The sequence below is a fragment of the Podarcis vaucheri genome (genome assembly GCF_965113315.1).
Source record: "Podarcis vaucheri genome assembly, chromosome: 16".
NCBI lineage: Eukaryota > Metazoa > Chordata > Lepidosauria > Squamata > Lacertidae > Podarcis > Podarcis vaucheri.
The window spans coordinates 22,808,149-22,833,798 of record NC_138754.1 but is presented as its reverse complement, the minus strand read 5'-3'; the positions used below and the strand labels follow the sequence as shown (position 1 = coordinate 22,833,798).

Sequence of the window (25,650 nt, the reverse complement as noted above, 5' to 3'; positions counted from 1 at the left end):
TTTTGAGGAGGAAAAATGCTCTTTATAAGAAAAAAAAATGTACAACATCAAGTGGCAAATGCATGTAGGGAGAGAAACAGGGGGTGGGGATGAAGGGAGCTGGGAACTTCTAGATGGGACATCCTTCAGGCACAAGTTGCTTCTTGGTTCTCCAGAGGTATTTCATTACCATAGCTGCCATCTCCGTACTGGATGTAAGGAGGTATCTGAGGAGCCTCAATGATCAGCAGCCCCTCTGGTGACAAGGATGCGAAAACTGTGACGGGATCCACTTCTCCAGGAAGCCTAGGGAGGGAACATAATGATTCATAAATAACACACACATTATCATTCAGCCCAGACACCGAGATCCATCTCTGAGGGACTTCTGGTGGTTCCCTCACTGCGAGAAGTGATGTCACTGGGAACTAAGTAACAGGGTCTTCTCGGTAGTGGCGCCCGCCCTGTGGAACGCCCTGTCACCAGACATCAAACAGATAAATAATCTGAAGGCAGCATGTAAATTCTAATAATTAATTTTCTTCTTCATCATATATTGCATGTATATACTGCATTTATTTCCCACCTCTTTCTCTGAGGAGCTCAAGGTGGTCATGTGGTTCTCCTCATGGTCTAAACTCCGCAACAACCCTGTGAGTAGGCTAGGCTGGGTGAGGGATTTGAACCTTGGTCTCCCTGGTCTGACATACTTACCACTAACCCACACAACTAACAATGAATGAATTAGGCATTGCTGGTAGCTAATCATTTGGCCTTAAATGTTAACTGGGTACACACCCTACATTGAAAGGACATGACCCCCCCCCCCAAAAAAAAAGATCCTGGGAACTGTAGTTAAGAATTTGGGAATTGTAGCTTTGCAATTGGGTAAAAGCAACACCTCCCAGGATTCTGTGAAGGACGCTATGTGCTTTAAACAGGTTTTAAATTTGTGGTGGGAGAGTTTAGAAGGGAAAAGGCTTAGGAGAGGGATTATGCTCGCTTTTCTTGCTTTCCCCCCATTTTTTTTAAAAAGGGGTGTTGTATTGTAATACAGGCTTTGTGTTAAATCTGTGCAAATTCTTTGGCAAGCCGGTTTGGCTGGATGCCTTCGTTTAAGCTGAGTACAAGCACATCAAAGTAAACTTTGGCCGTTGCAAGCAGGAAAGAAGCATGCCCAAATAAGGAGCTCTTGTGAAACTCAAGAGACAGGCCAACCATGGCCTAGTTGGGTTCTCAGCGAGATGGTAAACCTGGAGAAGATTCTTCTACTCTTTGTGACCTGCAGTCCCCTGCTGCTATTTTTTTCTTAATGGCAGAGAAAGTTCCGGAGCATGACTCATCGCTTAAAAGTAAACAATGAGGGCCCGAGAGCATGATGAGGCATAGATTCTAAAATAGACATGAAGAAGCAGCTTTGCAAAGCAACTCCAGGACTGAGCTCAAAGCCCTACCTGAACCATCCATTGAAAGCAGTATGATACAACTTTAAGCAATCTAGGCTTCCCCCAAAGGCTCCTGGGAAATCCACGTAGCTCAGTATTGTCTACACGGAGGCCTCTTCTGCACCGTGCCTATAAAGTGGTATCATACCACTTCAAACAGTCGCAGCTTCCCCTCAAAGAATCTGATGGTCATTTATACCTCTGGTACCTCCCTACTGCTGCCCTCTGACTTCTTAGCACCCCCCAAGCTGCCCGGGGGCAGTGCCACCTGCTTTGGGAACTACTGACCCATAGCGTGGAGCTCTGGCCAAATGACACCTTGTCCTGTGAGGGGTGGGGAACAGCCAAAGATTTCCATGAATGTGCAGAACGCCCCTACTCCAGTGTTTGGAGGGGTCTGTCCTCCTCCCCAATTAACCTCTGTCTCCAGACAGCCTGGGGGCTCCTCAAAATGCCTATCAGCTCAGAGCATCAGCACAAGATAGCCATGAGAGTGACCATGCTGCTGTCAGCCGGGAGGAAAGGTCAACATTGCTCCAGCCTTACTGGCACCTAGAGAGCCCTGTATCATCTTTACAGGAAAAGGTTCCAGGAGCGCGATGGGCAGAGGTCAAAGAGTCAGTGAGCAAGTGAGGAGAGGCTTTCAATCTGCTTGCCTGTAATAAAATCCCGCCAAGCAAGGAAGGGGAAAGCCTGAATGTCGGTTCAAGGCAGGGAGCCCATATCCTTGAAATCCAGAGCATACGATACATTCAGCATTCCTAACAGCTGACCCTGATCAAACTAGTGTTCAGAGAAGTTAACCTAAAGACAACCATTTACAGTGGTACCTCGGGTTACATACGCTTCAAGTTACAGACTCCCCTAACCCAGAAATAGTACCTCGGGTTAAGAACTTTGCTTCAGGATGAGAACAGAAATCGTGCAGCGGCAGCGCGGCGGCAGCAGGAGGCCCCATTAGCTAAAGTGGTGCTTCATGTTAAGAACAGTTTCAGGTTAAGAACGGACCTCCGGAACGAATTAAGTACTTAACCTGAGGTACCACTGTATTTATTTTTTCTGTTAAAAACAGGTTTCCACTAATTTAGTGCCCTTCAGATGTTTTGGAGCATGCTGGCTGGCTGAGGTTGTCAGGTCAGGATCATCCCAGACCCAGAGATTTTAGGGCCCAAACCTGTTGACCTGAGCTGTCAACTGTTCGACAGTGGAATTTGCTGCCAAGGAGTGTGGTGGAGTCTCCTTCTTTGGAGGTCTTTAAGCAGAGGCTTGACAACCATATGTCAGGAGTGCTCTGATGGTGTTTCCTGCTTGGCAGGGGGTTGGACTCGATGGCCCTTGTGGTCTATTCCAACTCTATGATTCTATGATTCTAACTTTTCCCTTTTCTTGCGAGGAATCCTATTCAGAATAAGGGAATTTCCGTTTAAAAAAGGGAAACGTTGACATCTATGGACCTACTGGCAGTCTCTGGTGATGTCACGGTGACAGGCCCTGGTGATTCTTCCTCTGCAATCTCTCCCACCACTGATCTCTGGAGACAGAGGTTAATTGGGAGAGGGGAGGAGGAGGAAAGTCTATGTAATCATTTGTAGTTTGCTTCTGCCAGGCTTAAGCTTGCAAGGTGCACTCATATTAGTTTGCTCCTGCTTTGAAGGCATTCCCAGCCAGAGATTCAAGCCCTCTCTCTGCCACCTGGAGGGGGCCAGGAAAAACCTGGAGACTTCAGGTCAGCCCTGGAGGTCTGGCAACCCTATCGATGGGAGTTGTAATCCCAAACATCTGGATTTGGAGTTGGCTCAGGGTTGGAAACTTGTGGCTAAGTCGTTGTTGAACTCCAGCTCCCATCAGGCCCAATCAGCATGACCCACCCCCTTTTAATTTGCCCCAAATCGAATGCCCCGTCCTATAGATCTATGAAATCTAGGTGCCCAGTGAGGAGGGAGGTAAGTGGCAGCAGAGCTGAGTCATGAGGAACCCTTCTGAGATGCTGGAGACCTTGGCTCATTGACTTGGCTGATCGATAGCACTGGACCCAGGCAGAGATATACTTTCCCCAGACGTATTTAGAAGTTCCCTGGTAAGGTAAGGTAAAGGACCCCAGGATGGTAAATTCCAGTCAAAGGTGACTTTGAGGTGTGGCACTCATCTTACTTTCAGGCCGAGGGAGCCGGCGTTTGTCCACAGACAGCTTTCCGGGTCATGTGGTCAGCATGACTAAACCGCTTCTGGCGCAACGGAACACTATGACGGAAAGCAGAGCGCACGGAAACGCTGTTTACCTTCCTGCCATAGCAGTACCTATTTATCTACTTGCACTGGTGTGCTTTCTAACTGCTAGGTTGGCAGGAGCTGGGACAGAGCGACGGGAGCTCACCTCGTCATGCGGATTCAAACCGCTGACCTTCTGATTGGAAAGCCCAAGAGGCTCAGTGGTTTAGACCACAGTGCCACCCATTTCCCTGGGAAACGAAGCTGTGAAATACTTACTGGATTTTCTTGGTAAAGTTTTTGGATACAATTCCGCCTTCCACCTGTTGTTCTTCATGTTTACCTGCAAAGAACAGAGGGGTTTTTTTGGTGTACAAATTCCACAGCACAACAAATTTCCATCAAGCTTGCCACACATTCTGGTTTGTTAACTCAGCTGGTTATTATAATTTCATGTTGCTGGGGGGGGGGGGGAGCGTTAAAGCAGCAGTTCTCAAACATTACTCCCCATCCCAAGCAGACCATCTGAAAATTGTAGGGGAGTCTCAGTGGACTACTTGATCTTTCATTCATATAGCACCAGCATAATTTTCAAATCTAGCATGGAATTATCAAAATCACAGTCCGCAGAGGGCCACTTACCCAGTACGTTTTAAGAAACAATTAGCAATTACACCAGCTCCATCTGCATTTAAAGCTGTAACATCCCACTTTAAGCAGTCATGGTTTCCTCCCAAAGAATCATGGGAACTGTAGTTTGTTAAGGGTGCTGGGAATTGTAGCTCTGTAAATTCCCAGGATTTTTTTTTGTGTGTGGTGTGTTCTTTAAATGTATGGTGCATCTGCAGCCTCTCTCAATCTCACCTCATGTTGAGTTAGGACATTTTTTATTTTTTTTACTGTTGCCTTCTAAATAATGTTATGACTTTACACAATTTCAGCTCTGTGGGGTTTCCTTCCTCTGCCCTTACTTGTTAAAAATTGATTTGTCCCTGTAAAGTTTCTTTCCCTCTGTTCTGTGTCATGGCTTTTTAAAAAAAGCGATTTGTTAAACTACAATGAAGGCATTTTGCTGTTGCAATATTGTTTAATCCATATATATATATATATATATATATATATATATATATAGTAAACTGCTTTCAGGTTTTACTACAAATCTTGAGAAACAAACAAAAATAAACTGCCCAGAGATCTTGGGTTATAGGGTGGCCTATGATTGTATAAATAAAATAAACAGTGGGATAACATGGGGCGTAAATAGCATGGGATGCAAGCTGAACTCCTCTGCCCTGAAGCAAGGCAGGATTATTTATTATTTTAACTACTAAATGTTGATCCCATTTCTTCCAAAGGAGCCCAGGGTGACAAACAGTGAAATATAAACTCTCTCTCTCTCTCTCTCTCTCTCTCTCTCTCTCTGATATCATATATCTATATAATATATTAAAAAGCCAAATATTCTCAAACTAAATTAATGTTTTTTTTTGCTCATTAGTTTTTATTAATTTTTCAAAACTGTCAACAAATTAACTTCAAATTACCGTATTTTTCCATGTACAAGACACCCCTGTGTATAAGACACACCCTATTTTTTGGGACTCAAAATTAAGAAAATGCACTATGCACTATCCCTGTATAAGACAACCCCTTATTTTAAACTTGAAAAATTTAGGAAAAAATATAGTTGTATACATGGAAAAATACAATAATTCAAATTTAAAAGCTGACTTCCCACCCTTCTCCCACAATGTTGCCATTCTCCCCCCCTTTTCTTACCGCATTATATAACATAAAAAGGTAAAAGTAAAGGACCCCTGACATTTAAGTCCAGTGACAGATGACTCTGGGGTTGCGGCGCTCATCTCGCTTTATTGGCCGAGGGAGCCGGCATACAGCTTTCAGGTCACGTGGCCAACATGACTAAGCTGCTTCTGGCAAACCAGAGCAGCGGACAAAAACACCATTTACCTTCCCGCCAGAACGGGATTCATTCTCATAAGAGGCAGGGATGGCTGCCGAATTGGGCGCGTTTAAATGAGGATTAGACAAATTCCTGGAGGATACAGTTATTGTTGACTGCTAACCATGATGCTGTGGGTTAAACCACAGAGCCTAGGACTTGCCGATCAGAAGGTTGGTGGTTCGAATCCCCGCGATGGGGTGAGCTCCCCTTGCTCGGTCCCTGCTCCTGCCCACCTAGCAGTTCGAAAGCACGTCAAAGTGCAAGTAGATAAATAGGTACCACTCCAGCGGGAAGGCAAATGGCATTTCTGTGCGCTGCTCTGGTTCGCCAGAAGCGGCTTAGTCATGCTGGTCACATGACCCGGAAGCTGTACGCCGGCTCCCTCGGCCAATAAAGCAAGATGAGCGCCGCAACCCCAGAGTCAGCCATGACTTGACCTAATGGTCAGGGGTCCCTTTACCTTTACCTAACCATAATGGCTGTGTTCTACCTTCACTGTCAGAGGCAGGGTACCCTATTTTTGGGAATCACAAGTGGGGAGAGGTGATGTTGCACCCAGGACCTACTTGTGGGTTTCCAAAGAGGCATGAGACTGGCCACTGTGAGAACAGGATGGACCTTTGGCCTGATCCAATGAGATTTTTATTACGCTCAGACACCAAATGCATGGGCTGAACAGGAATGTTTTAAAACTCTATCTACAGGTTAATAATAAGGGAGGGGAGATGCAGGTCTTTGCCAGCCAGGGCAGTACCCAGCAGTGATTTAAAAACATGCTGTGCTCCAGTTACTGTGGACGTTACTGATATCCTGTTCAGCTGCTGCGTCTATTTTTGACCTGGCCAATCCTTGCACCTGGATTGTTTTCTCCTAGCTACTGAATGGTAGCGAGATACCAAGGTGGGGTGGTATATCTCTGTATTAAATACATATACAGTGGTACCTTGGTTCCCAAATGGCTTAGTTGTCAAACAAATCTGCTCCTGAACACTGCAAACCCAGAAGTAAGTGTTCTGGTTTGCAAATGTTTTTAGGAAGCTGAACGTCAGACGCGGCTTCTGCTTGAGTGCAGGAAGCTCCTGCAGCCAATCGGAAGCCGTGCCTTGGTTTTCGAATGGTTTCAGGAGTCAAATGGACTCCTGGAACAGATTAAGCTTGAGAACTAAGGTACAACTGTATAAAGAAAAGCCAACTAAATTTTACTATGAGTAGAACTATGGAGATGAATGGACCTAAATTGGTCATGTTCATTAATGGCAATGAGTCTACAATGAGTAGGATTAGCACTAGACACAACCAAGTACAGTGGTACCTCGGGTTACATACGCTTCAGGTTACAGACTCCGCTAACCCAGAAATAGTACCTCGGGTTAAGAACTTTGCTTCAGGATGAGAACAGAAATCGGGCTCCGGCAGCACGGCAGCAGCAGGAGGCCCCATTAGCTAAAGTGGTGCTCCAGGTTAAGAACAGTTTCAGGTTAAGTACGGACCTCCGGAACGAATTAAGTACTTAACCCGAGGTACCACTGTATCTTCATATTTGCTCCCTGTTTTGCTTCTGATCACATTTCACTAGTGGGCAACTCTCATTTGAAGCCATGAATCTGGTTGCAGCCTTTGTGCTAAGCATAGGATTGGAGGATAGGTTCGTGGCTACTAGCCAATGAGATACTTCTCCATGAATTGGTCCAAAAGTCTTTTAACAAATCCAAGTTCCTGTGGGAGCGAGTTCTGTAGTTCAACTATATGCTGTACAAAGAAGCCATTTCTTCTGTCTTTCAGCGCCTGCTAAACACATTCTTGTTTAGACAAGCCTACCCAGATTCTCAGAAACGCTGGCATGAATTTTATCTTTCTGTAAACCACTTTGAGGTGCTTTTTAAACCCAACAATCAAGCAATGATTTTATGAAATAAATATGTCCTGAATCTTCCAGCATTCAGCTTCATTGGATTCCTCTGGGTTTCAGTGTTACCAGAGAGGGAGACAAACTTTTCTCTATGCTGTACATCGTTTTATACATGAGGCTCCAGCATCGCCAGGAACAGCTGCTGTCTGAGGCACTGCCGTAAAGACGCTCAGAAAATCTCTACGGAATGGAATTCCCTGGCAAGAGTCTACCCACAGACTGCCCTCATGGCAGACAGGTTGTCTCTGCCGTCATTCCCAACAGCTTCTGGGTGAACTAGCAAGAGCCTCAGCAGGAGCGAATCCACCTCAGATACGGCTCTGGAGAAACAGCTGCTGCTGCTGACATTCTCTCCCTAGGCCACATTCATACCGCACATTTAAAGCACTATGGCGACATTTTAAACATCCTCAGCTTCCCCCAAAGAATTCTGGGAGCTGTTGTTCGCTAAGGGTGCTGAGAGGAGACCCCCTTTCCCCCTTGCAGAGCTACAATTCCCAGAGTGGTTTAACAACAACAATTGGTTATTTATATGCTGCCCATCTGACTGGGTCGCCTCAGCCATTCCTCCTTCCTGGGCAACTCTGGGAATTATAGTTCCGGGAAGGGAATAAGGGTCTCTTGACAACTCTCAGCACCCTGAACAGACTGCAACTCCCAGAATTCTTTGGGGGGAAGCAGTGAAAGTGGTATCATAGCATTTTAAATGTATAGCGTGAAAATGGCCTCAGTACATTCAGCATGGATTTCAGTCACCACACAGAACATGGGTATTTATTCTAGGCAGGCCGGATCCCTGACCAGCCCTGTGATTATCCATTAACCACCTGCTGATGTGCAGAATAATGTAGGGAGAGAGAGACAGAGATTGTCATCCATCAACAACCTGATTAAAACTGTTTGCACACTATACTTTAAAAGGCATTCAAAACACATTCCTTTCCTCAGAGAATGACGGGCACTGTAGTTCCACCCCTCACAGAGTTAAAATTCCCAGCAACTCTTAAACTGCCCAGAATTCTTTGAGGGAAAGGATGCGCTTCAAGTGCGTTTTAAAAGTATAGTTTGTACACAGCAGATCTCCCAGATGGCTGCTATTTGCGGGTGAGATTCAAGGTTCGTCCATACTGTCGTTCAATGTTGATAGCCAGTTTCCTGTACCTCTGTGTATTCTCCGTTGTCTGTATGACATTTCTCCTCTAAATCACTGTCTTCACACACCTTCTCCTCCTTCAATCTGGATTTTTTAAAATACCCTCTTCTCCTTTTTGGAGTGCCCCTGGTATGAGGAAATCCAAACTGAGAGAAGGGTGTACGATGGCCGTGATTTGTAGGAGAACACCATATGGTCAATACGATGGTCATCAAATAGCCTGCTTTGTCTAACCTCCCTGAAAACCAATCACGATGAATGCTCATAAAGAGATTGTCTGGAAGTGAGCTAAGGGATGTCCCCAACTTAAAAATAAATGCAGGAATACTTCGACCCCAGATATCTCTTGCTTTGAGTGGGCATCTGTGTGCTGTCATAGCACATGGCATCGCATGGGGATGGTGAATGCATGTACAGTGTTACGCACATTCCAGTGCCAAACTGATTAGACCAGCTTTCTCCAGCCAATGACTAGTGGTGTGTGGTAACACAGAGGCAGGCTTTTTCACTGGAGACACCTGCTGAAATATGAGAGGCCCCATCACTATTGGCATTCTGCTGGCTCCTGAAGGCACTCCTGTTTAGGGAAGCGTTCCCCTGAGCTGAACTTGTGATTTTATCATTGTAACTGTTTTCTTCTCTTTTCTTTTTAAAAACTGTATTAACTGTAATGCTTCCAAATTGTTTTATTGACTATTTTAACTGAGGATGCTTTAATGTGATTGTGTGTGTGTGTGCGCAAATTTAAATTATGGATTGGCTTCATATTTGCAAACCACTTAGAACAAGTCATTTTGTCATATACGTGGCATCAATCTAATCATCACCATCATCTGATGCCTTCCATATTGTTTTGGACCACAACTTGCCTCAGCCCCAGCTAATATGATCTAGTGTATAATTTACATGCACTGTGGATGGGGGAATCTTAGAACTGGTTCAGACATGCATGTTGATGACTAAACCAGGGGTCTGCAACCTTTAAGACAAAAAGAGCCACTTAGACCCGTTTCCGAAGAAAAAACAACTGGGAGCCGCAAAACTTGTCATTATAAAAATAACTTTTTTGTCACTTTTTATTATTTCTTTGTTTGACCCCTCAGAATTACTCCTCCTCATAGAAATAAACGTTAAATTAACAAATTACCTTTTTGTGTGTGTGTTCTTCACTCCCCTTCAAAACAGTGACCAGCGTACATGCCCCTTACAATGTAGCGGCCGGGCGGGCGGGAAGGTGACATCGGGACGGTGCGTGACTAATGCACACACCGCCCCCATGTGACGTCACAGCCAGTACAGTGCCCGCCACAGTGGGGAGTGTCGGGGCGCACAATGCGCCTCCTCCCCTCGCTAGTATCCGCCCCAGAGCCGCGGCAAAGGTGTAAAAGAGCCACATGTGGCTCCGGAGCTGCGTGTTGCAGACCCCTGGACTAAACCATCGAGCGAGGCTGGGCAGCTTCAGATTTAAAAACAAAAACAAAACACTACTGGGGAAGTGCCATAGCTCAGTGGTTAGGGCAGTTGCTTTGCATGCAGAAAAGCACAGGTTGGATTCCTGGGACTGGGAAATACTCATTGCCTGAAACCCCCAATAACTGCTCCTTCTCAATGTAGACAGTATTGAGCTAGATGGATTAATGGCTTGACTTTGTACAAGATGGCTTCCTATGCTCCTTTTATATCAGGGAAGGGATGTAGCACAGTGGTAGAGCATCTGCTTTGCATGCAGAAGGTTCCAGGTTCAATCCCTAGCATCCCTAGCGAGGGCTGGGAGAGATCCCTTGCCTGAAACCCTGGAGAACCTCTGCCAGCCAGTGTAGACAGTAGTGAGCAAGGTGGACCAATGGTCTGACTCAGTATAAACCAGCTTCCTAGGAACCACAGAACTCCAAACAGAAGGCATCTCAAAAACAAGCAGTTCACACATATGGCAACCGGCCAGGAATCAAATGACGCACTTTGCTTTCATTCTCCCTGTCTCAGAAGCCTGACAGGCTTCAACTAGATGTCGGGGATTGAATGTCACTAACCCCATACTGCGGAAAGCAGAGGCCTCCTCGCTTTCAACGTTGTCTCTTGAAGACCCTTGTTCATGTCTTTGCAGCTGTTGAATTATTCTTATAAAGAGCCAGTCACGTTAGTGATCATTCTGCATTGTTTTCAACACTCCTTTAGGCTTCACTGCATTCCTCTACATTCTTACACATCACCTAGGTATTTTATAGGCGTGGGTGGTATATAGATACTTTAATATCAGATGGGTAGCATATAAATAGTAATTTTTTATTATTATATCAGACTTCCTCAACCTCAGCCCTCCGGATGTTTTTGGCCTACAACTCCCAAGATCCCTAGCTAGCAGGACCAGTGGTCAGGGATGATGGGAATTGTGGTCTCAAAACATCTGGAGGGCCGAGGTTGAGGAAGCCTGTTATATTATTATTACAGTATTAATGCACAGATCCCAGAAAATCCTATTAAAGCACATTAATTCATTTTCCCCCCCTGGTTGGGGCGATGAAAAAAAGAGGCTTTGGTTGATTAGTTTCCCCGCCTCCCCATCTTCAAACGGGAATTGAATTTCAGTGAATTTGGAGATTATAAAATGAATCACCATAGGTGCTTTCTGGAGATAGTGAAGGCTGTTCAATCAGCAACATATATTTCTTCCCCCACCCCCCAAAAAATCCTAGGCAGTTTGTTAAGGGTGCTGAAAGTTGTTAGGAGACCCCATTCCCCTCACAAAACTACAATTCCCAGCATGGTTCAACAGTCAACCACTCTTCTCAGGGACCTCAAATAAATAATAATAAATAATAATAATAATAATAATAATAATAATACCCTGTCCATCTGGCTAGGTTTCTCTAGCCACTCTGGAAATTGCAGCTCTCCGAGAGGAATAGGAATCTCCAAACAACTCTCAACACCATTAAAAACTACAGTTCTCGTGATTCTTTGGGGGATGCCATGACTGCAAAGTCAGTGATTTAGTGGTTAGAGTGTCAGACTATGACCTGGGAGACCCAGGTTCAAATCCTCCCTTGGCTCTGTTGCTCACTAGGTAACCTTGGGCCTGTCACTGCCTCTTAAGCCTCACCTACCTCACAGGGTTGTTGTGGAGGTTAAAGAAGGAAGCGAAGAATCACGTACGTCTCCATGAGGGGGGAAAGGTGGGATAATATAGATGCAATAAAACAAATAATAAATAAGATGCGATGACACTGCCTTAACTGGGTAGTGAAGATGGGTTCTTAAGTCTTACACATGTTTCGAATGCTTGCTCTGACATGTACCATGCCTTCCCACCCCCAAATCCAAAATGACAGCCCTCTGCTTAATTTCCCCATCACTCACCTGAGACTTCCACATAACCGTCCTTGGTTTTCACCGTCAGTTCCTCGGGTTTAAAGCTCTGCACGTTGACACACACTTTCCACGGCTCCCCGGAAAAGGGGGGAGGGCTGCCCCCAAAGGCCGGACCTTCTGTGTACTCCCCAAATCTGGGGCCATATCCTGGCGGGGATAGGCCAGTGGTCCGGGACCTCAGCGACCCCGGCCACGCTGGACCCAGTCGGGAGCGGGCCCAGTCCGGCCAGTCTGAGGTCAGGCCTGTGGGAAAGGAGGACAGGCCAAAGTCATCGTCCAGAAGCCGCGAAGACAAGCTGGGTTCCCGGAACGTGTCTCGAAGGGTCCGGTGCCGGCCGGGATAATGGCATGAGAAGGGGATCTGGCTGTCAGCCATGACAAGTTTCTTCTGAGTCGGAGCCGAGAAGAGTCAGAGACTAAGGGAGAGAAAAATCCAAGAAAGATAACTTGATTGAATTTGGTTCAGGACCCAAAAATATCACTCGTGCTGTATGTGAAATTTCAGCTTCAAAGGTGCTGGTTCGATCGATACCTGGATACTTCCCCGCTTTTAAAGCACCCAAAATGAAAATGTTTGCGTCCGCAAATCTTAAATGAGAAAGCACCTCTTCAACGCTGAGAAATGAACCAGAGGAGCTCCTGTTTGCTTTTGAATTCCAGAGAGGAGACGAGCAATCCTTTGGCCGCAAGGTTGAAAAGCAAACGCACCTGGCTGCTGCGCTCTCCTGATTAAAAAACTCCCTCTCCCTCCTGTTGCTCACACAGGAGCTTAAATAAACCTCTTTCGTAAGAGCCGCGAAACTTCTCTGAAGTTCTAGGCAGCTGCTTGCCCTCTATTTATAAGCGCTTTAGTGCTGCTGCTGGTGTTGCAATGCGTGCCCTGCAAAGCCGTATTTTTGGAGAGGGTGAAACAGCCCTGGAGAATCTGGGCTGAAACAGCTGACTTCACCCCAGCGGGACAGACAAGCCCCAATGGAGAGCCAAGTTTAGACAGCCTCTCTCACCAGCCCCACCTCCTCTCACCTCCTTGCTTCCTTCCCTCTTAACATAAAGCAGGCAAGGCGGCTATTATTAGTTTGGGGTGTCAGGCCTGTTCCTCTGCGAACATCTCTTAATATCACCTTTTGGGGGTTTGCCCTGAAAACAGAGCCTTGTTGTTGTGGGACCTTTAAAAAGCCAAGTGGACATAGGAAGCTGCCTTATGTTTTTGGGGGAAGCCTTTTAGCTCAGTACTTTGCAAGCAGACGGTCCTAGGCCCAATCCCTGGTTTCCATCTCCAGGTAGGGCTATGAGAGATTCCTGGTTTGAAACCCTGGGGAACCAGTCAATGTTGACAATCCTAAGATAGATGGAGCAACTCAGTCTAATGGATATTTATTTGGGGAAAATCCATGGGTCAGTGGAAGAGGACCTGCTTTGCATGGACGAAGCTCCCAGGTTTAATCCCTGGCATCTCCAGGTAGGAAAGGGTTCTGTGGCTGCTCAGTTATGCTAATGCATGGGTAGGCAAACTAAGGCCCGGGGGCTGGATCCGGCCCAATCGCCTTCTAAATCCAGCCTGTGGACAGTCCGGGATTCAGCATGTTTTTACATGAGTAGAATGTGTGCTTTTATTTAAAATGCATCTCTGGGTTATTTGTGGGGCCTGCCTGGTGTTTTTACATGAGTAGAATGTGTGCTTTTATTTAAAATTCATCTCTGGGTTATACGTGGGGCATAGGAATGCGTTCATTATTTTTCTCTCAAAATATAGTCCGCCCGCCCCCCACAAGGTCTGAGGGACAGTGGACTGGCTCCCTGCTGAAAAAGTTTGCTGACCCCTGTCTAATGCATCAGGAAGAACTACCTGGACAAAATTGCAGTAAACTGTAAGGTATAAATAGGAAAATATCGCATGCTTTGTGAAGTCGCTAATCTACACGTACATCTGCATTTTATGATTGGGTTGGTTCAGGCAGCGGCTCTGCTTTTTATATACAGTTGTATAGTTATATAGATATTTCTTTTCCTGACAGTGTTTGCATGGTTTTGTCATGGCCTTTGGCTAGTACAGTAAAGCTTATTTTGATTGATTTGAGGTAGGCCTGGGGGAGCTGCTGCAAATCAAAGTGGGCAATGCTGAGCTCTTATCTGTGTTTATTGGGCATTTGTTCTGGGATAGTTATAAGACAAAGAGCATGGCCACTATTATTATTTATTGATGATGATGATGATGAGTGGTTACATTCATTATTATAATTATATTATTTATAATTATCCCAATTCATTCATCATATAGTCATTTTAATTTGAGGGGTGCTTATACCATCAGCCATTCACCCACTTTTCAGTGAGGGGTCTCCTGACAACTCTCAACATCATTAGAAACTAAAGTGCTCAGGAATGTTTTGGGGGAAGCCATGACAGCAGAGGCAGAGTGGTGTAGTGGTTAGAGTGTTGGACTAGGACCTGGGAGACCAGGTTGAAACCCCTGCCCCCCCCCCCCATTCAGCTATGAAGCTCACTAGGTGGGCTTGGGCCAGTTGCTTCCTCCCAGTCTAACCTACCTCCCAGTACTGTGGAGGAAAAGGTGGGATATAAATGCAATAATAATAATGAATATATTGCCTCATCTTGTGGCAGTGAGTCCCACAAGTTAATTACACACCGTGTGAAGAAGTACACAGCTAGGTGAGGCATTGAGGACACTTCTCCTGGGTGCAACCCTGTCTGGGGGCAACAGGCATCAAAGATCATGCTGTAATAATATTATTTTAATATCTGTAATTATCAGTATGTAATGTTTTCCTTTCAGTGTGGAATAATTAAAGATGAGCCAGCATCGTGCAGTAGTGGTTAGAGGGTCAGATTAGAATGCAAGAGATCCTGGCTGAAGTCTCCACCCATTGAACAACTCCAGTCATTTTGCTCAGTATCGTCTATCGAGGGAAACTTTGGACCACCAGATGTTGCTGAACTACAGCTCCCATCATTCTTGACTATTAGCCATGACTGCTGAGGCTGTTGAGAGTTGGAGTCCAAAAGCAACTGGAGGGCTGAAGATCCCCCAAGCCCTGGTCTCTTCTGACTGGCAGCGACTCTTCAGGGTTTCAAAAAGGAGTTTTTCCTAGCCCAAGAAACTGTTGACCACCCATCCGTCTGCCCTTTGTTTTGTGCATACAGTAGTACCTCGGTTTTCGAACGCCTCCATAGTCAAACGTTTCGGAACTTGAACGCCAAAAACCCAGAAATAAATGCCTCGGTTTTCAAACGCGCCTCAGAAGTTGAACAGGAAATGCGGCTTCTGTTTTGAGTTTTTCGTTCTGAGGCTTCGGTTTTTGAATGTTTTGGAACTCGGATGGACTTCCGGAACGGATTACATTCGAAAACCGAGGTACCACTGTACTAGGAATGCCCTCAAGGAAGCCTGGGAAGAGGAATTCAAGGTAAGAATTTCAGTTTCCCCCAGCCCAAAGCATGTGCTGCGCTACTGAGCTATGACAATTCCTCTGGCGCTCAGTGTTCCTGAAGCTTATGGGGAGACCCTGGGCCACAATCTTTGAGTCTATCCCACCTCACAAGGTTGTTGTGATAAAAGATGTCTATGGGAAGAACGCAAGAAGATCAAACCTCTCCATTCTGAAGGAAATCAGCCCTGAGTGCTCACTGGAAGGACAGATCCTGAAGCTGAGGCTACAATACTTTGGCCACCTCATGAGAAGAGAAGACTCCCTGGAAAAGACCCTGATGTTGGGAAAGATGGAGGGCACAAGGAGAAGGGGATGACAGAGGACGAGATGGTTGGACAGTGTTCTCGAAGCTATGAATTTGAGTTTGACCAAACTGTGGGAGGCAGTGGAAGACAGAGGTGCCTGGCGTGCTCTGGTCCATGGGGTCACGAAGAGTCAGACACGACTAAACAACTAAACAACAATAACAATGGAAAGATCCACTTAAGAACCTCAGGCCTAGGGGTCAAATGCCTCTCTATCCGTCCCTTAGCATATTCCTCAGGCCATACCCTGCACTGGTCCTGCTTCATGCCCCAAATGTTTTTGCCTGGCTGGAATGTGTCTTGATAATGCCTCACGCTTGTCTGGGTCGAGGACACACAGAGGTGTGTGTATAGAAGGTACCGGTAGTTTAATGTACCAAAGTAAAAACTGCATTCATTGCTCTACTCACTTTTGCCCCTGGCCTGGCCCACAACAGACATGTGGCCCCCAGAATCTTGCGCACAAGAGAATGTGGCTCTCTGGTTCTAAAAGGGTTTAAGCCTCCCTGATCTCCTTGGATGAAGAAAGCAAAATGAGCCTACTAAATATATAAAGCTTTCCAGATAGTAGATTACAAAAGCTAGACGTCAGCTTTCTCGGAGGCTTAGTCAGGGCAGCAGGCCACATCCGCAGCCTAACCCAGCGTAGCACATTCAGCTTTGTCAAAAAGGATAAAATGGGGGGGGGCACATGACATCACACAGTGACAGCAGCCAGCAGGAGTTATTTGCAAGCACCTCTCAACAGGAGCAGTCTTGCCTAAGCACCATTTCTTCAGTAATATCTTTAAAAAGCCCATGACTGTGTGCCTTAACCCAGCGTTGGTTCCGGCCGAAGGGGGTGAAGAGTTCAGAGAGCTTGTCTCAGGTGTAGGAATGTCTATTTATGGCACCGAGTGCCAAGGCTGTTTTTAAAGCACCGCTTTTAAAAGTTGGCAACCTTATTTGCAGGTGATAGCCTACTTTTTAGGGTCGTATGGTGTTGCCTGAGGTTGAATCAGCCCATCTTGTCAAGCCCTGATGACTGACTGGCAGCAGCAATAAGGGGTCTCAGCAGGAGGCGTTCATATCACCCATCACCCGAGAACTCTTCTTAACTAGAAATGTGGAGGATTAAAACCTTAGATTTTCTCCATGAATGAGATGAACGAAATGCATGAGGTTACGATAAACAGGGTGGATTTGATTTAAAACATTTTTTTTTTACAGAAAGACTCATTCTTGCTGGTATAATCTTAATATTTACAACCAGAGGAAGGTTTCATTTTTGGAATTATAAATTTTCAGAGTAGTTTTCACAAAAAATTCTGATTTGATTATATTATTAGAAATACATAGACGGATAATTATGAAATTATTGTGAGGTTCAATAAGTTAACTGTTTATATTTGGGCAACTTTTCTGCTGTACTTTTATTGGAAGGAGAAAAACAATCATATCCTTAATAACAATTTAAACTATTTATTCAACTAAGACAATAACATTATAGCATATGGATCCATGTTTGTTAACCGATGTGGTTAAACAATTAAAAAACCCCAAAAAACTTAGACTGAGTTTTAGCACGCATGCAAAATTTAAAGCAAATCCTTATTTCCTGGTGAATAGCCTTTGGATTATAATGTAACTTAAATAGAAAACTATCTTTAGAAAGATTTTTCCTCCAAAAGCACTTTATTTTAAAAATCCAATTTAAATAAAAAAAAAATCTGATTTAAATAAAAGAATCTGATTTTTTAAAAAATCATTGATTTTTATCCACCCTGGCAATAAAGACACTTGATATTATTATAGAAAAATAGGGGAAGGGCTCACTCAGAACAAAATATTGCAGAGTGGAGTGTTTTAAACTGTTTTTAAAATGTGTTTTAAATGTTGTAACCTGCCGTGGGACCTTAGGGTGAAGAGCAGGTAAATAAAAATGAGTTAAAAGGGCCATGTTCTGTGTGGTGACTGAATTCCTGGCACCTAGAAACAAGCTTTAGTTTCCAGAATTCTTAGTTTTAAGTGTATGGTGTACAGGCAGCCTGGGACAGAATACCGAAACTGCAGAAGCTCTGTGTCTTTACTTAAGGTCTATACAAACTGCTCGCTTTCAATGAAATATGCATTCTGGTTTGAGCAGTTTAGAAAGCAGATTATGTCTCACCACATGTGCGAAATTGACTGAGCCTGAGTCAGCACCCAAAGGGAGAGTCCTGCTGTCAGCAGGTGTTGACAGCAGGTATCTAAGGAAAAGTCTGGAGCTGGTGGAGTAACTGGGAAGGATGAACCTTCGGGATAAGCTGGTTTTTTGGGGTACTTCTGCAGAGTCTCAAGATTTCCCCAAGCTTGCTGATGCTCCCATCTTGTGCCTGGGTGCTGTGTTTTTGACAACATAAACAACAGCTGTCATAGCTCCAACACTGGAAATAGAGGGAATTAAGTCCGATTGGGCTCTGAAGTAAGCAACTGTATATTCTAGGCTAAAACTGTACAGTGTAATCTCGGGTTGCGAATGTGATCCATCCAGGAGGCACGTCCGCAATCCGCAGCGCTGCGTCTGCGCATGCGCGTGACATGTTTTGGCGCTTCTGCGCATGCGCAAAGCACGATTTAGCTCTTCTGCACATGTGCCGAAAACCGGAAGTAACTCATTCTGTAACCCGAAAACGCGCAGCCCACAGCGTTCGCAACCCGAGGTATGACTGTAGTCAAATCCATACTACATACAGTGGTACCTCAGGTTAAGTACTTAATTTGTTCCGGAGATCCATTCTTAACCTGAAACTGTTCTTAACCTGAAGCACCACTTTAGCTAATGGGGCCTCCTGCTGCTGCCGGGCGACCGGAGCCCGATTTCTGTTCTCATCCTGAAGCAAAGTTCTTAACTTGAAGCACTATTTCTGGGTTAGCGGAGTATGTAACCTGAAGCATATGTAACCTGAAGTGTATGTAACCCAAGGTACCACTGTATTTTGCTAGTGGTGTGTGTGTGTGTGTGTGTGTGTGTGTGTGTGTGAGAGAGAGAGAGAGAGAGAGAGAGAGAGAGAGACGAGACTGAGTGAACAGCAGCTTACATGTAAATCTTGTTGAAGGGTGGGGTATAATAAATACCTAAAGTTGGGAGGCTCTAGAAGACATCCGTCACAGATGATAAAAGGAAATACCATTCCTGACTCAGTTGAGTTTAACAAGATCTCCGTAGTTCGACCACCCCTGGAGACTTAAGGCATGCATGCTTGCTATCCACAGTCTGAATCCAATCTGCCTAACATTACATCACACGTGAGATAATTACTGTTTATAGTAGGGAACTAGGCACTCCCAATTCTGCCTGAGGCCTAAAAAGAGGCAGCACTGAATCCCTCTGAACTCAAAACTCAGCCATTCTACGCTCTGCAAAGTTGGTCTCGCCAACTAGGCGGAGGACGCAAATTTTAATCTTGGTTTTTAATCCTCTTTCATTTCATAAAATTTATACACCCCTTGATTATGGAGTGCTCAATCCCTGTATATTCCAAATTAGTTCCATCTCAAAAGGTTGGTGATGGAACTGAAGCCTTTTGCTGTTGCCTAGCGACCGCAGGGCACCCTCCCAACCCTCTTAGGGCTGGCCTGGAAGAGAATGGGGTATGTTTCTCGTTGCTGTTGCTAGGCAACCACCAGTGTTTCCCTGTCCTCCGAATCCACAACACAGCTGGCTAGGAACAAGGGCCAAAGAGTGTCCTGTGATGCAGGAGGTCTGCAATCATATCCCCTGACATTTTTATTTTTTACTTCCTTTAAAGCAGCCAGATTTTGACTGGGGAGAAGTTCCATTGTAAGACCACGACCTCAGCTGACCACTTAAAAGTGCCCTCATCAGCAGCCCCAAAGAGTAGGCTAGGTTGCAAGAGCCATTCCTAAGGAACGATGCCCTCCGGGCTAATGGGTGGACATTCCCTCCACCTGGCCCTGTCCTAGCCGCTAGGAAGGAGAACAGTAGCCATAGGAATGTGAGTGACTGAGCTGGAATCAGGTTGGGAGCTGGAGACACAGAGACCGGCTTGTTCTGTCCTGAATCCAGAGCTGTGACTAATGGAGAAGCAAGATCTGTTGGGGTGTTAATGCTGTGAGCCCCTCCATCTTATACCCAGGTTGTTCAGCCCGGACACTGAGATCCAGCACAGAGGAGACGTGAGGTTACAGGGAAACAGGCAGAGGGCCTTCTTGGTGGTGGCGCCCGCCCTGTGGAACGCCCTCCCTTCAGATGTGAAGGAAATAAGCAGCTATCCTATCTTTAAAAGACATCTGAAGGCAGCCCTGTTTAGGGAAGTTTTTAATATTTAATGCTGTATTGTTTTTAACACTTGATTGGGAGCCGCCCAGAGTGGCTGGGGAAACTCAGCCAGATGGGCGGGGTAGTAATAATAAATTATTATTATTATTATACAGTATGTATAAATAAATCTATATATCCTAAAAGATGCCACAGTCTCCAATGAAGCAGTATTCTTTCTGTTGTAAGACTAATTATAGCACTTTTCCCTCTTTTTTTTTTTTTTTGCTGGAAGATAGAGCAGTGGGAGATTTACTTTAGGAGGGTGGCAACATGAAAACGGGCTTTTTCTTTAGTGTAATGCTCTCCCCAGGGAGGTTTGGCCGACGCCTTCATGATATACCTTTAGGTACCAGATGAAAGGGACGCGGGTGGCGCTGTGGTCTAAACCACTGAGACCAGGGCTTGCCGATCGGAAGGTCGGCGGTTCGAATCCCCGCGATGGGGTGAGCTCCTGTTGCTCGGTCCCAGCTCCTGCCAACCTGGCAGTTTGAAAGCACGTCAAAGTGCAAGTAGATAAATAGGTACCACTCCGGCGGCAAGGTAAACAGCGTTTCCATGTGCTGCTCTGGTTTCGCCAGAAGCGGCTTAGTCATGCTGGCCACATGACCCAGAAAAACTGTCTGCGCACAAACGTCGGCTCCCATGGCTAGTAAAGTGAGTTGAGTGCCGCAACCCCAGAGTCGTTCGTGACTGGACTTAACTGTCAGGGGTCCTTTACCTTTACCAGGTGAAAATGTTCCTCTTTAACCAGGCCTTGGGCCGATTGACATCCGATGCCCTTTTAAATGTGTTTTGGAATGGGGGTGTGTGTATTATTGGGTTGTCGTTTTTATTTTTATTATGCATCTTCTGGGTTTTAAAAAATATATATTGTGATTTTATGTTGTGAACCGCCCTGAGATCTATGGGGATAGGGCAATGGACCAAACAAACAAACAAACAAACAAACAAACAAACGGTGTTCTGTGGGATGGGAAGGGTTAAGCAGTCTGCATGCAGCAAGCCTGGGTTGCGAATTTAGAAATCTTATTCTAGCAGAAGGGCCACCTCTTCATGGGAAAGCGTCTGCATTTGCAGGTTCGATCCCGAACGGCATCTGCAGGTAGGGTGAGACTGTCACCTGAAATCCTGGCCAGTGTGGTCTCATTTGCACTCCATGTTTAACTAAGTACACGACTTTAAACGGTCAACAAACGACACTTCGCCAGATTTCTTCGGGGTGGGGAGAGCCGGGACTGAAGGAGCGTCTCCACCCCCATCGTTCTGCCCAGACACTGAGATCCAGCGCTGAGGGCTTTCTGGCGGTTCCCTCCCTGCGAGAAGTGAGGTTACAGGGAACCAGGCGGAGGGCTGGTAGTGGCGCCCGCCGTGTGGAACGCCCTCCCATCAGATGTCAAGGAAATAAACAACTACCTGACTTTTAGAAGACATCTGAAGGCTGGTTCAGGGAAGCTATTAATGTTTGATGTTTTACTGCGATTTTAATATTTTGCTGGAAGCCACCTAGGGTAGCTAGGAAAACCCAGCCAGATGGTTGTTGTTGTTGTTGTTGTTGTTGTTGTTGTTATGTGGGATGATACAGCCTTAGGCCTATATGCAGCACAAATGGCAAGCCACATGACCATGGTGGGCTGGGCCGCAGGAAAAAAAGTGAGTGGGGCAATGAATGTAAATGTCACCTTTATACATTACGCTGCTTTCTACACAAACACACACACACCTCTTTTTCTAGAAAAAATAGCCCTGCATCCTGGCACACAAGACCCATGATCAGAGTTCAAGGGCACTCATGACATGGGTGTAGCTGGGGGGGGGCAGGGAGGGGCAGTTGTCCCCCCCCCTAAATCAATAAGAATACATAGCAAGCCAAGGTCCTGTGTTTGGTAGCTATCCAGCTCAGACCTGAAACATAGCAAGGCAGAATCATAGAGTTGGATGGTACCTCCAGGGGTCATCTAGTCGAACCGCCCCTTTGCTAGAAGTCCTAACACTCTTTGCCTCCTTAGCAAATCTCCATCTGGCACTTAACGCCACCACACCTCATTATCCCATTGAGAGTCACTCAGCAAATCGCCTGTATGGCATAGCCACACAGACGAGACTCCCGCCTGCCCGCCCTTCCCCTTGGCAGGAATGAAACAAGAAGTTGGTTCCTTCCATCTGCTCTTCTCTCCATTTTGGTTTGCTGCGTCCTTTCCTCTGACAGGTGGTCGCTCTGGTCGCCTCTCCCTCCTTCCCCTGCCAAGGCCGTTGCCAGTTTTTTGAGAGGGACCTGGGCAAAGTGCCCTCCCCACAGAGGTTAAACAGTGGCAGATGAGGATGGGCAGTGGCAGCTGAGAAGGGTAGGCAGCTGTGCAGATGCAACACACTCCTTGAGCCCCATGGCTATCTACAGACCCTGGCGTGATTATCTTCCTTGAACCCAGTGCTTCTGGGACCTGCCTCGGATATGTATGTCAGGGCCCAGAGGCGTAAGGGTAAGGGATGGGGAAGAAATTCCATGCAGTTTGCATTTAAGCCCTACCTAATTTGCACTTCCTGGAACAATAGACAAACTAAAACACAGGCATCCTTCAGAATTTGCACTTTTTAGAAGTTTTCGATGCAGTTCTCTAGCCGAGAAGTGTGTACAAAAATGCCTATACTAGGGTAGTCTCCATAAAAATGCATATGACATACAGTAACACATTATATCAGGGGAGATTGCTTTGCAAAAAATATGTTCCTCAAGAGCCACTGCATACAAAAAAGTGTTTGTTAGGATGTTCACGCAAAAATGCTGATGAATTTTCATGACCTTTTCTTCTTCTTTTTTTAAAAAAAAGGCTAACTGAGAAGTACAGAACTGAACTGAAGACTGGAGAAATGAGAAGCAGAAAACAGAAACTGATGTTATTTCACCCATCCTTCATCAGGGATAAAGAAGATGGTGGTTGCAGCCATGTGGCCTAGCACTTTAATGTCATGATTTATTTGTTTAACAATATGCATATACCACCTGATTGTGAAAAAACAAGAGAACCTTCTCTTCACAGTAGCAGGAAAACCATGGTTACAACTAATGGCTAATCTGGAGAGAGCTAAACCATGAGCCCGGGTCTGGACAACATGTTAATCCAAACTACAACCATATATGCACTGCACCTTTAAAGCAGTATCACACCACTTTAAACAGCCATGGCTTCCCTCAAAGAATCTTGGGAAGTGTAGTTTGTAAAGGTTGCTGAGAGTTGCTAGGAGACCCCCTATTCCCCTCACAGAACTACTGTTGCCAGAGTGGTTTAACAGTCAATTCCTTTTCCCAGGGGACTGAGGGGAAAAGGGGTCTCCAACAACTCTCAGCACCATTAACAAACTTCACTTTTGAGGTGCCTTTGGGAGGGAAGCCATGACTGTTTAAAGGGGGAATGATCCTGTTTCAAATGTATTGTGCTTCTGGGGATCAAGATTGCAATCCTATATATGTGGGAATAAGCCCCACTGATGCTAGTAAGACATACTTCTGGGTATCACGCACAGGAATCCTGTGCTGCAAGGTTAAATAATTATTTCATCATCAAAACCTCAGACAGGGCCTATGGCTTTAATCAGCATGGCAATGTGCAGAGAAAGGCTTATCTGAACCAAGATACCAACATATAAAGAAGAAAGTCATGAGGGAAGATTTGTTAACAGGCTTACACCTAACATTCAGAAACCTGTGAAATAACGATACTCTTCTGCTGACATGAAACCTGCTGCACCTGAATTAATTGGCAAGTTTGATTTAACTAATCTAGGACTCAGTTGAGAGCAGGGTTGTCTTTACTGCTAACACTGTTACGGCCAGTCAATACGGAACATTTGCTCCGATTTATTTCCCAATCAGCCTTTTGTCCATCCATTTCGATGCATTCCTAACCACACTTTTTCAAAAAGTGATTATGTCATGCCAGGGCGACAAAGCTCTTCATGCCTTTTAATTGCACCAACCAAAAGTTGCAGCATACTCTTGAATCCCTCCTGCAAAAATACCGACAAGGCTGGAGGCATTGTGCGTTCTCACCAATAACAGCTGTTGTGAAAGGTCACTGCAATAAACTAGGAGACATTTGAGCTTCACAGAAACATGCCTTGAAGTTACTCTTATCTCTGGCATTTCTTAACCCACTTTCTCTCTCACACACAGGTGTAGAGAGAGAATCTGCCAACCAGTAACAGCACTTCAGAGACGAAGAGCCTTGTGGCGCCTTATTCCGGTGCACAAAAGCTCGTGCTAGAAGAATATAGTTGTTAACCTTCAAGGCAAAATGGGACATTTTTGTTGCTTTCGTTGCAATAGCCCTAACACTGCGAAACCCGCCCCAGGAAAGTCTAAAACTTGGTGCAGGCACAATAAACCTTTAAATGAGCATGTGATGCTCTGTTTATCTGTGTGGTTTGCTCTCCCAGGCTAAATCCCACCGGGACTGGAGGTCTGAAATACACGCAGGAGATCTAAACTCAGACATCCACATAAGCAGTTTGAAAGCATGACCCCTCCCATAGCTCAAAGCATCAAGTCTTCCTTCCCCCCTCCCTGGCTCCCTAGTAGTCTCTTACCCACAGAAGCCTCTGTCTGGAAAGGTCTCCAAAGGATGACAGGCAGTGCCTAGTCACTGAAGTAGGCTCTGGGGCGTTCCCTTCGCAACTGAGCAATGGCGCCTTCAGTGCTGAATCAGACGTGCACCAGCCAGTCCCCTACTCCTCTTGACAGTTCAGCAATGCAGATAGAAAAAGCTTTCAGCCGTGTCCCTGGCTTCCCTGGGCAGGCAGCCACACAGCAAAGCAGTGTTCTCACACTGGGCAGAGGTGGAGCGAGGCAATGCGCCAGGAATGCTATCTGGAGAGGCCCTAGGAAAAGGAGCTTGGAGGTGGTTCGTTTTATTTTTGCTTGGTTTTTTCCCCCAGCAGAGATGGCCTTGGCTCAAGCCCAGCGCTCTCTCCGGAAGGCCTGCGCTTTTCGCCCAGTCGCTTCTGACCCTGACACTTGGAGGCCGGAGTGAGGAACTGCATTTAACTCCACCCAAAACCATCCAACCTGCATCAGCTGGAAACTGCTGATAGCAATTGGGCTTTTATTGGATGGAGGGGGGGAAGAAGGGATCAAAGAAACAAGCGCCGGCTGGGTGGCTGCAGGCTGTTTTTCAATTAACCTTCTGGAAAAGAAAAAAGGCCTTGAAATACCTATTGGCCGAAATGCATTTCCTGGAAATAAAAGCCACATTTTCACCACACCTGCACCCCTTTCCAGGATCTTGAGATGTCTTCTCTTTCATTTTGGAGTCCTGGATTTGAGCCAGCTGCCAAAATAAAGGAGTGAAATGAAAAATGAACAATGCTTTCGATTTCATTTCTCTCTCTGTTTCCCTCCCCCACCAGACTTAAATTCATTTCTGCATCTGTTTGTGACTGGATAAGAAGAAACCCTCAAGGAAATTTATCAGCATTTTAGTGTGAATTTCACCTAATATTTTGGGCTCCTTTTTGGGGGAGAAAGGACAGGATATAAATTCAATAAATAAATAATGTACATGTTTTCATAC

General features: G+C 45.6%; 1 protein-coding gene and 1 long non-coding RNA gene across 5 annotated transcripts; one reads left to right on the top strand and one right to left on the bottom strand.

Moving 5' to 3' along the window:
• HSPB8 (heat shock protein family B (small) member 8) lies at nt 1–25,054 on the bottom strand. 3 transcript variants are annotated; one of them, XM_082203512.1, is made up of 4 exons: nt 24,668–25,054; nt 12,018–12,445; nt 3,912–3,975; nt 1–285 (listed from the first exon to the last, which is right to left on the bottom strand). In XM_082203512.1, exons 2-4 carry the CDS (start codon nt 12,403–12,405, stop codon nt 126–128), a joined length of 612 nt encoding a protein of 203 aa, XP_082059638.1. In that variant the 5' UTR covers nt 12,406–12,445; nt 24,668–25,054; the 3' UTR covers nt 1–125. The 3 variants fall into 3 exon arrangements, with proteins under 3 accessions (XP_082059638.1, XP_082059637.1, XP_082059639.1); XM_082203511.1 differs by lacking the exon at nt 24,668–25,054 and adding an exon at nt 12,562–12,919; XM_082203513.1 differs by lacking the exon at nt 24,668–25,054 and adding an exon at nt 12,635–12,919.
• LOC309521186 lies at nt 13,515–24,479 on the top strand. 2 transcript variants are annotated; one of them, XR_014214539.1, is made up of 2 exons: nt 13,515–13,897; nt 22,912–24,479. It is a non-coding gene; the product is annotated as an uncharacterized lncRNA (long non-coding RNA). The 2 variants fall into 2 exon arrangements; XR_014214540.1 differs by having other exon boundaries at nt 13,515–13,902.
• Nucleotides 25,055–25,650: the final 596 nt, after the last annotated feature.